Here is an 11,426-nt window from a genome sequence, read left to right as displayed (position 1 = left end):
AGTGTTTCAATTAAAAAGTTTTGCACACTGGGTACCAATATGTATAATAGATGAAATAAAGGACTATCATTTGTTTTCTTATTTTGTATTTACTCTTCGCTCTTTTTCTCTTCTTTCTTTTTTTCTCTTTTTTCTTTTTTTTAGCAATTTTTTTAGCAATTAAGTCAGAATCGAAGAAACGCGCGGATAACAATTTTTCAAAAAAGACATGGTCTTTATTATCAAGGCTTACATACGTGTCCCGAAGATTCAGCGTGCATTCGAAGACACTCGCCGTCGATAAAGATAATTATATGTGTACTTTATAATTATATGTATATATCCTCTTCTTTTTTTCTTCTTTTTTTTTTCTATACAGCTCGATGCTTAAATGTACATATACACGCGCTAATACAGTTACATTTATACACAGGCTTCATCGTAGATTTGTATCTGCCTCTTTCTTCGCACGCGTACGTTGTAGAGAAATAAACGTATTTCATATGTAATGTACGTTTCATAAAATTCTTCGAAGTTCCACGCGACGTCTTTACAGTGCGTTAAATTACATCCGAAATGTTACAACATTATTCAATTTTCTAACAAAAGATTCATTCGGCCTCGAAGAAAGTCAATATTTCAATTTATAACAGCAAACATTGCAAAATGAAAATTAGGTTTGACACTTTGCTTGCCATTTCTGTAACAGTTTCACGAAAACAGACGAGACAAATTCAAAATTGAAATTATACCACTTTCACCCACAATTCCTTTCCGTTTCTTCGCAACTGACGCAAAAGTATTTTATTATATAAAGTGTCTCGGGAATCTTCGAACCGACAAAAACAAATCTAGCATAAGAAATTAAGAATGTCTTGCTAATAGAAAAGTAATACATACGTTTTATGCATAAACTGAAATAAATAATTACAAACAATAATCACTAACCGAGCATCTCTCTCGCATTCTATCTTCTCTTTGCCTCTCTCGTTTATGTTGAATTCATTGATCTTTTATATTCGTCATACTTGTATATTTTTTTGTTCCTTTGTTTACAACAGCTCTATATACATCATTGTGAGTATTGAAAAAATAAACCACATTTTTTTTTTTCTCTCGGGAGCACCGGACAATTTCCTCTTCAAGGAGAATTTCTTCCTCTCTCTCATTCAATTTTCTTTTTATCTGTCGAAGCAAAGTATTGTCTGTAATACGGTGCTCCCGCTTGAAAATACAATTTTCATTAAATTTACACCTGGAAAGCGAACGTATGTCATCATCTTAATTTACTTGTCATTTTCTCTCTCTCTCTCTCTCTAATATTTTTTAATTATCCGCAACAGACATATAATTCGTTTACTCTATTCATATAACTTCCGTGTCTGTTTTCTCTTCTTGATCTTTGGTTCGAACATCGAATAATCACGCCGCAGGTTGACACGTCGGCGATTATTCGATCTTCGAGCCGAAAAATTTTTGCCTAATTTGTACAAAGACAACGTGTCCATTTTCTGAAGATCAAAATTTCAATCCTTTGGGAAAGGAGAATATTACACAAAAAAATAACATGTAGAACAATCATTGTTATTAAATTGCCGATGAATCACAAATCAATTAAACTTCATTTTATTTTAATTAAATTAATTTAAAATAACTTGCTGAAATGATAAGAAATCAAAGGTACATCAAAGAACTGAAATTCTATCTTCGAAAATCTTCGTTTTTCCTTTTTCTTTTTTTTTTTTTTTTACCTATACTTGGCACTTGGTACCTACTATCTCTTCCCTTCCGCTTACTTCCTTCGATTCATAATTTTCTATCGCGCAGCTGAGGATACATAGAAAAATTTTCTTAATTAAAAAGTATCGATTCTGATAAAACTCCATAAAAATCCGGTGAATTCGTTTGTGAGAAAGTCTTTCGTAAGTTTCGATGGATTTTTATCACCCCGTCGTGTCCTCCGATACTTCGATCCATGATTTTCTGTGATCTATTCGCTCTAAAATATTCTTCGGTAAAAAAAATGAAACGACACTCTGCTTGAATACAATACTGCTTTTGATTCTCATTGTTTCTACAAAGTTTCATTCCTAATACGCGACAAAATTAATTTTCGATGCATTCATTTCATTTCCTTCTCTTTTTTCTTTCTTCGCGAATATTCACGAACATTCGTCAAGCAAGGATTGCTCAAATTATGGAAATAATTTCTTACAATATCGAAGCACTGATTTTTCTTCGTTGTAGACTGCCGAAGAACTGTTACGAGGAAGGACAATTGGAGCGAGTACAAGAACAGGAAGGTAAGGATAAAGGACTTGATCGTTGGCTATATGATCTATCCTTTCTCACGGCCATTCGTCCAATAAAATTTCTTCACAGTACGGTATTTCCAAAATAGTATATTCCACATAACTTAAATAAACAATTTCTGTCTAAAAATCTATCTTTTAAAGAAAAAGGAATTTCTGGTCAGAAACGAACAGGATATGTTCAATACGATGGTTCTTCTTTCTCTTAAAAATCGTCTTCGTGTAATTTCTAACGTAAATAATTTCTGAGTGATATTATTACCTTTGAAACATTTGTACTCGTAATTAGTAAAAGTTTCAGACGTGTGAAATACACTAATCGGGAAATATTCTAACTATATATTTAATACCGCATGCCCATTCCACGGTGCCCTTACAAATATTGTCCAACATGGATTTCTATCGAAAATAACTTGTTATGTACTTGTCTATATTATTCCTCATATGCTGCGAACATTTAATACATCGTTCACTTTTTTTCACACACACATACACACACACACACACACACACACACTCTCTCTCTCTCTCTCTCTCTTTTTCTTAGAAATCTATAAACAATCATTTTATTGCTAGCCTCGAGTCCTCCTATCACGGCGTCTGAATTTTATTTATAATAATAAATCACTCTGATATACACAATTTTATTTTTTTCTTTTTATATATACATATACCTAAGAAAATTGAACTCGCGTCAAGATTCGCATACAATGACGTAAATGTATATATATATATATATATATAATTATATATGTATGTACTATGTATTCGGCAGGACATTTCAGAAGTGAAAATTCTCATTTATGTACAGGGTGTCCCCTTCTGACATCTATCAATTGTTTAATCCTTGGAAAACGAATTGAAAATGCTTCACTGAAAAATCTCAGACGCCCAACTCGTGGAAAGATATATTATCGAGCGCACAAATTTTTCTAAAAAATGATTCGTAAAATGTTAAATGAATTATCAAGTATAATTCAATAATCGAGTAAAATACACGTTACGAGTGAAAATGTATATGCAAATGTATATGTTATTTACAAAGATATTTATCTAGTCAAAGAAACTAAAGAAAAGAAGATATCTAGTCAGAGAAAAAGATACTCGATACTAAAAATGGTACTTTATATATATATATATATATATATATATATATATACTAAATACTAAGATCTGGTCAAATTAAATCGTTTCCTCAAGAGAAAACTTCCAAACTTTCGTAGCTTATAGATTAGATAAAATTAATTATTTAAAAAATAAAAATAATTGAGTATCAGAATAATCTGTTTCATTCGCGCAATCAATCTTTTCCGCTTCGCTAATTAATCAATTCTGTTAATTTATTTGTATAATGTCAGGAAAGCGTAAAACTGTGAATTCATCAAGTTTGATTGATATTAATAAACGACACGAAACAATGTTGAAATCTCTCACGATTATTGTTACATTCGCGTAAAACGATTCTTCGTATCTTTGTAAATGACACGCATTAAATAAATATTCAAATACAAATGCACACATCTTCACTTAAAATCGTTACAAATCGAATTCAATGAAAACTAACAATCTCGCTGCTATTGCGTCTCCCTTTTATTTTTCACTCAATGTGAAATAATGATCAGTATTTAAAAATTACAGGAAAGAGAAACACGATAAGTAATTCTTTTCACTTTAATATCGTTTATGATCATCTCAACAGAATCTATTCTAAAATATAGTTAGTTTCGTTCAATCCAAAATCCTAAAATATAGTTAGTTTCGTCCAATCCAAAATCCAAAAATATAGTTAGCTTTACCGAAACCGAAGCGACATTAAGAAACAAACAATATTTCAATCACGTGACAAGCATAATTTTAAAAATCATCACGAGGCTAGGAAACATAGACATTACGACTTATCGCGTTTCTCGCCTGTAATCATTATCCTTAAAATCTCGATCACAACAACAAGAGAAAAACAAGAAGCTAGGTACAACAAAGAAACCAAAAATTTCCAAAAATTATTTTACAAAAACATTCAAGTGCCAACTAACTCGAGGGCAATTCCGAATCTGTCCACCGCGGTCGGAAAACGTGGTGCACAGCGGACCGGCTGAATTCAATAGCAGCCAACATTTCGGAACACCCTGTGTGCCGATCGCGGCTAAAATTAAATCTAGAGTTTCAGTAACCTTCATTTACCCATTCCCACCAGCGCCTCGTCCATCAGCTCGTCGTCGGTGATGCACGGCGAGGCGGAGTGAGGCGAGGGCGGGATGACTCTCGGCGATGGTGCAGGACTTTTCACGATGTGCACGCTGACGGAAGGACTGGCTGGGAAGGCAGGCGGCGGTGGCGGTGGCGTGTTTCTGCGAACCGAGGCTGCCTGGGTCATGGCTCTCTCGGGGATGCTGGTGAAGTTCAGACTCTTGGCCACGTCCTTCGGCGTGGAAAAGTCTAACAGCATTTCGGCAGCTTCTTGGGACGTCGTCGTGGGTATCTCGGTGCCAGGAGGCTTCATCGTGCTGGACGAACTCTCCGAAGACACTGTTATTCCCAACGAGGACGAAGAGGAAGATCCTCCGGAAGACGGAACTTGCGGCAGTTGTGGCTGTTGCTGTTGTTGCGACTGTGGCTGCGACTGCGATACCTGCTGAGATTGTTGCTGTTGCTGAGCAGATGTTTGAGACTGTTGTTGTTGTTGCTGCTGCTGCTGCTGCTGCTGTTGCTGCTGAGACTGCTGCGGTTGTTGTTGCTGCTTCTTCTCGTCGGATTTGTACTTTGTCATCGTGGCATCTACCGGCTTGATGCTCAGGTTCAGGCTCTCGGAAGTCCCGTTGCCAGAGCTCGCTGCAACTGTCCCATTCCCGCTGGTTATTGTACCTGTCGTCATCATCGTAGGATACACGGATTTACTGGTAGGCTGTGAATCGGATCCTTTCGGTAGAACGGCCATTACCGGTCCACTGCCACTGTTGTCGTCTTTGCCAATGGCAGTGGAGTTCAAGCTGCTACCCAGAAACTGCGTGTTACTCCTACTCATCGGTGGTTCCTTGTCGCGGGACTCGTTCTCCGTTGACTGCATCGAGAGATTCGTGGGGATGTCCAGATCGTGCGAGCTACTGCTAGATAAAGAGGGAAGTAGAAGATTACTGGCACTATCCGTACCGAGGTTTATTATCGAGGTTGCGCTCGTCATAGAGAGATTGTCAGGCTTCGTTTGTACATGATCTCTTCTACTCTGGCTCGATTGATCCTCCGAGCTCGTTTTGGAGACAGTGCTCGACGTGTTCGACAACGTTTGCAGCTTTCCCTGTTCCGTCGTCTGCTTCGCCGCGAGATTGTCCAACGTTTTCCCACTATCGGGAAGCATGGACAATTTCTCAGATTTCTTGTCGCTGGAGTCTGCGTTAGCTCTGGCGGACAGCTTGGGTATTTGAAATTTAGTGTCCAATTGCTTCATAAGACCCTCGACGACCAATTGCGGTGGTAAATTAGGTAAATTCGATAGGTTCGACATGGAAGCGTGAGCAGCCAACAGTTTAAATGCTCTTTCGCTCTCGCTTTCCTCTCGCAGACCCGATGGACTCGACTTCCTAGTGTCTCCAATCCCTTTCGAGGGAAATATACTCTTGTCACCGGATTTCGACAATCGGGATTTATCACGATTCCGGCTGAGATCCGTCACACCGGAACTGGCTGTCTTCGGGGAGCTCGAGGAGGATTTGGAGGACATGACGTTTTTCGAAAGCAAAGCGCTACTACCGCTGCTACCGACATTGATTCCTCCAGCTCCGTTACCACTTCCAGAATTCGATCCTGAGATAGACTTCAAGGCAGTCAACATCTTTTGTCCTAGAAGAGTCGTTTTGTTACCGCTGCTGCTGCCGGAAGTGGATCCGGATAGCTTCGGCGACGTTTGAGACGGCGGTTTCTTCGACGCGGGGCCAGAACTTACTCCCGGCTTCAAACCGGTGTGAGTTTTCGGTGAACCATTGCCCGATATAGTCGTCGACGACGCGGATGAACTCGAAGATGTACCAGTCGCGACATTCGTCGAGGACGAGGACAGTTTCAGATTCCCACCGGACTTCGAGTCTTTTGTCCGTGTTTTATTAATCGTTATCTTCATTCCATCGGAGCTATGTTTCACCATATACTCTGCGGGATTTTTCGTATCCATGGATGAGTTTTTGCTGATACACTTGCCCTCCGTAGCTTTGTTCGAGGAGCTACCGAGACTCCTTTCCTTCTGACTGCTGGAATTACCACTTCCAGCAGTTGCCGACTTCGTTCCACCGTTGCCGCCGTCGTCCGTACAGTGCTGAGCATTTTTCAACTTGTCGATGACGGCGCTCAACGAACCCTTTCGGTTTCTCGCCTGTTGCTGAGCGATGGCCGACTTGCCCAGCTCAGAATTGCCCGACGGCGGTGTGTTACCGCCACTGCTGGGCAACGTGGTCTGCGCCTCCCCGCTAGGAATTAATTCCAGTTGTTTCAACTTACCGCTGGACGATTTGGTCTTTGGACTTTGATGGCCGCTCGACCCACCGAAGGCCAAAGACGACGTTTTCCTCTCCTTTTCTCGAGTGGAGTCTTTGCTCGACGAAGAGGAAGAAGATTTTATCTTCGACTGTCCAGAGTCGGTAGTTTTGCTTGATGGTGAATTCGCCGCGGATTTCAACGCAGACATACTCGGTTTCCCCGTGCTTGCCGAACTGCCGTGCTTTGGCGACGAGGTGCCATGCTTCGGGCTTACACTCGCAGGTACCGGCGTGTGTTTTGGACTACTGCTATAGACCGGAGAGTGCTTTGGACTTTGCACTGGCTTGTTTGCTGACTGTTTCAATGTAGGGCTGGACTTACCTACGAGAGCTAGAGGACTGGTATGCGTCGGAGACGGACTGAACTTTCGCAACGTCGTCGCGGGTGACGACGGTCGTGAGCTCAAGTTTGGCGGCGATTCGGTCGGCTTGATGCTTACCGAGACAGGTTTCGACAATGGATCCTGTTTAGATATTTTGTCCGGTGGCGGTCCCATAGGACTGTCCTCTCTCTTACGTTTACGTCTCTTCTCCAATTTTCCCTTATCCTCTGTCGATTTCCCCTTCGAACTTTTTCGTTCTCTACGTTCGTCTGTCAGATTTTTCGACTGTGTCGGCCCGGCTATCGGAGTTATAGTGATAGAGCTCGGTAAAGTAGTTTGCGGTGACGATGCGATCGGTATTATTTCAATGCCTGGCCTCCTTTCCAAACCCATCCCCGTAAGTACAGAGTTATAGTTGGTAGTCTGACCCAAACTACTGCTTGAAATTGGTGTTATACTTACTGAAGGCGGCACCAGACTTTTGTTCTCTTCGAATATAATCGGGCTCTTTTTCTCCTCTCTTTTCCTCGACTTACGATCGCGTTTGATCAATTCCTCGACGTCTTGTAAATCATGAACCTCCGTTATTTCACTCTCGTTATCGAGATCGTAATCGGAGCTCTTGTCCGTTCCCAAAATGTCGGTCGGATCTAAGTTAGAAAGATCCAAACCGCTGGTTAAACTCGTAGCTGACGTTGGCGTCGATGTCCTTGTCTCGTTTAAATTTTCTCTGCCACCGGTCGGTGTGCCGAGCGGCGTCGAGTCCGAACTAGAGCTCTCCAACAATATCTCGGCGCTTTCGTCTCCCTTTCTTTTTGGACTTCGCCAAATACCGTCCGCAGCTTTCCTCTTACGCGTCTTTTTTGTACGTTCGTTCATTGGATTGGACATAGAGTTTTTTGCCTGCCCGAGCAACGCTCCCAATTGTAATGGATTTAACATAGCAGTAGTTGCGGTATCGGATTGGCCGGAATACGACGGAAACCCGATACTATTCTCCGTTCCGGCATCTAAAAAAGACTGCTGTTGTTGCTGTTGTTGCTGTTGCGATGTCTGCTGCCTACCCATTGTTCCGTTCCCGTTATTCAATCCAGGTTCCTGTTTGATCTTCGTTTCGCCGTTAGTGAAGTCGGGCATCCCGGAACCATTTTGGCTGCTCGGATCTTTGCCGGAACCATGATTTACATTGTAGTTCCCGTTTCCGCTATTCAAATTATTCATCGTACTTAAAGAGTCGCGGCTCTCCCACGATTTCATGAGAATTCTCATTGTCAGAGGTATACTCAAACACTTTTGCAAGACTTTTCCGGTCAAATCTGACGTCTGTTCCGTGTTCGTTATACTTATACCGTACAATTTGCACTTGAGGGCAGAGATATCTGTTAAATCCAATTCCGCCGTCGCCATTGTCTCTTCGAAAGGATGCTCCAAACTTACCGATATGTGTTGCCACGATAAAGCACTTACTTCGAATATAGTTGCGTGTTCTGGATCTTGCCGAGCCATAGGTCTGACGCAACTAGCGATCAAAGTGTTAAAGAGCGCTTGTTGACGCAGGTATACCAAAATTTGTGGGACGTGTGCCGGATGAGTGAAAGGAATACTACACACTAACACACCTTCCATATTTTTATTCTCCGTCATGAAATAACAATGCTGTTGGTCTGGTAAAGTCTGCAACAGAAAATAATGTACAAAGTAACATAATGCTTCGACAATTAATTGTCACGTAAAACATTTTACATACAGCGTAGAGTCCTCTGTTATTCCGACAATCCAATTGTCCTTCACTGGCATGCAGAATAATCAAACTAAGTAACGGATGGGGAGCGGATATGTCTCCACATTCTAACTCCGTTACTTTCTGTATCCTACGTACTAGTTCCATACACATGGGCATCTTTTTAGCAAGCTTCAATACGAAACAAGCAGGTAACACTGATGAATTTGTACCAGTTAATGGAGCATAAGACGGGGTACTACAAAATATTATCAGTTAGAAATTGCTGATTCAGATAGATGCAATTTTTTGTCTTTCTTGTAAAAAAAAAAAAAAAACTAAGAACCTTTTTCCTGTAGGACTTCTATTTACAGTTATGATACTAGATGTAGGCAACTTGTGAGCAGTCGAACCTTCCATACAAACTGTAACGGAATGACCAATCTTCCGTTTAATAACTATTTCTGAATTCAATGCATCACAGGTACGATTCTCCTGATCTATTAAATCATAAGGAGAAACAAAATATGTCAACTTCATCGCATGACCTCCTCTTCTTCGCTCAAGAATTCCTGAATAAAATAAAAAATTACTCCCTCATCATATAAATTCTATCTTTCATGAAATTAAATACACGTATCATGATTTATCACTAACCAACTGGACTTTTATGAACAAGATTAAAAGGTTCTTTTATAAACGTTTGCAACTGAGCTAAGATACCCAGATCAGCTTCCAATGACTGTAGAGCACTGAATGCTTTACATTTTATCTTCTTATCAGCATTTAATTGATATATTGAAGCTAAACCTTCCAATTGTATTGTAAAATCAAGAAAATCTCCTCTTGACAAACAAGACACCAGTACATCACAGCTCTGTAAAAATTCCATCAAAAATATTCCATAAAATATATTTTAAAAAAAAATACTTTCTAACAAAAATAAAAAATCTGTACCTGCTGTTCGTTTTTCCCTTCATGATGAATTTTAACATCTTTAACTACACCTGTTGGCTCCAAAAGAATCTCCAAAAAGAACATGTCTGAGGAAATAAATAATTCTGTACCTGGTGGACCAGACATCATAAACTTTAAGCTGTAACCCAATCGCAACAACAAATGTTAACTAAATTGTCTAATTTGGATTTTCATAAAACTTATGAGTAAAATTTGCAAGTATTTACCCCAGTTGCCTAGTTAAACTCTCCAAACGTTCTACCATGGATTGTAAAGAGGTTACTTTAATGGAATGTTGTAAAGTATCTAAACATTTTTGTAGTTGACTTTTTTCAGCACTGTCGATTGCAAATCTTTTATCCTATTAAAAATAATTTAAAAATCAATACTCATTCCAATCTATCTAATCAATATATTACAAGTTACATACTAGCATAGCCATCCGTAAATTTTTGGCAGTTTCCACCAAGGATTTGAATGTAGAAGCTTTGGAACGTAATTTTTCCATAAGCAGTTCCATCTGCCACTCTTTCCCTTTGTCCATTCCTGAACTACCAATGGCAGAAGGTTGCCCGCCTAAATTATAAAATTCATACAATTAATTGTGTAATAATACCCATTGAAATATTAAACATGTATTAAATGAATAACAAATAACAAAAACCAATTTCAATACAATGAAAGCAAATTTCCATAATTATGAATAGCTGTGTCATTAAAAAAATAATTATCTTTTTGTACATATAATACGAATAAATATAAATCGAAATTTCACTCGACGAACATTGAAATGTTTAAAAATAATAGCATCTATACGAATATTTTATTCAACGAACTAAGATATTCAATTTATTACGAAATAAAATAAAATTACATAAATCGTATTAAATAAATTGTAAATTACACTCACTAAGGGGCTTTTGTCCGTTCGCAACATCCATGTATTCCGTGGCGGATCACACGGATGTTGTATTTACGCGTATATCAATATACGTTTACTATTGTAATATCACAATAACATTATTATATAGCACATTGTGACAGGAGCTGTTATTTTCACATAACCCACGTTTGATCATTTAACTGCTCCTAACCTTCGCGCACGATGTACTAACTATACTTAGAAGCCATACATTTCTAGTAGGTACGTATAGGCGTTTTCATCCATAGTGTACTTCAAGAAGGGAAACACAAGTCTCGCTTCTTGTACCCTCTATAGTTACATTTAGCAAACAAATATTCAATAAAATTTCTAATACTTCTTAGATAATGAATTATTTGCAACAAGTCATTAATTATATTTAATTATGATAATAAAAATATGCTTCTTAATTTGATACGAACATAATCATATATCATGTAACTAGAACTTAAAGCCTTCAGAAGTAGCGAATGATATGAAGTGCGTTTCCACATAAATTATTATATTTGTGCAATATTATTTATCTAGCAAATAATCAAAGTTACACCAAGAAGAATATTATACACGATAATGAAAAATATTTCAGTTACAATTCAAATATATATTGCTACTTTTTGAATGCGTTTGAGAACGATATCAAAGTGTTGGATGCAGTTGCAGCGACATCTTTCGTCACGTCCAAGAAAGTAA

General features: G+C 38.8%; 1 protein-coding gene across 2 annotated transcripts; it reads right to left on the bottom strand.

Annotated features, from left to right (window-relative positions):
* Positions 1 to 198: 198 nt before the first annotated feature.
* On the bottom strand, positions 199 to 10,969 carry LOC122536928 (mediator of RNA polymerase II transcription subunit 1-like). 2 transcript variants are annotated; one of them, XR_006308519.1, is made up of 9 exons: positions 10,725 to 10,969; positions 10,245 to 10,390; positions 10,042 to 10,175; positions 9,815 to 9,953; positions 9,515 to 9,734; positions 9,204 to 9,429; positions 8,885 to 9,116; positions 3,007 to 8,811; positions 199 to 2,965 (listed from the first exon to the last, which is right to left on the bottom strand). XR_006308519.1 is itself a non-coding variant. In XM_043669715.1 (8 exons), the coding sequence occupies exons 1-8, from the start codon at positions 10,753 to 10,755 to the stop codon at positions 4,465 to 4,467; spliced, it is 5,475 nt and encodes a 1,824-aa protein (XP_043525650.1). In that variant the 5' UTR covers positions 10,756 to 10,969; the 3' UTR covers positions 199 to 4,464. The 2 variants fall into 2 exon arrangements, 1 of the variants encoding a protein (XP_043525650.1); XM_043669715.1 differs by having other exon boundaries at positions 199 to 8,811.
* Positions 10,970 to 11,426: the final 457 nt, after the last annotated feature.

Source organism: Frieseomelitta varia, unplaced genomic scaffold (genome assembly GCF_011392965.1).
Source record: "Frieseomelitta varia isolate USP_RPSP 00005682 unplaced genomic scaffold, Fvar_1.2 scaffold_160, whole genome shotgun sequence".
Taxonomy (NCBI): domain Eukaryota; kingdom Metazoa; phylum Arthropoda; class Insecta; order Hymenoptera; family Apidae; genus Frieseomelitta; species Frieseomelitta varia.
This window is presented reverse-complemented; position numbering and strand designations above follow the sequence as displayed.

What these genes read in the sequence shown, in the direction of transcription:
- LOC122536928 (XM_043669715.1), bottom strand. Translation starts at nt 10,755, where the DNA reads ATGGATGTTGCGAACGGACAAAAGCCCCTTA. An exon ending in GAACGGACAAAAGCCCCTTA is followed by an intron (nt 10,391 to 10,724) that starts GTGAGTGTAATT and finishes TTTATAATTTAG; the next exon opens with GCGGGCAACCTTCTGCCATT. An exon ending in AGTTTAACTAGGCAACTGGG is followed by an intron (nt 9,954 to 10,041) that starts GTAAATACTTGC and finishes ATTGGGTTACAG; the next exon opens with CTTAAAGTTTATGATGTCTG.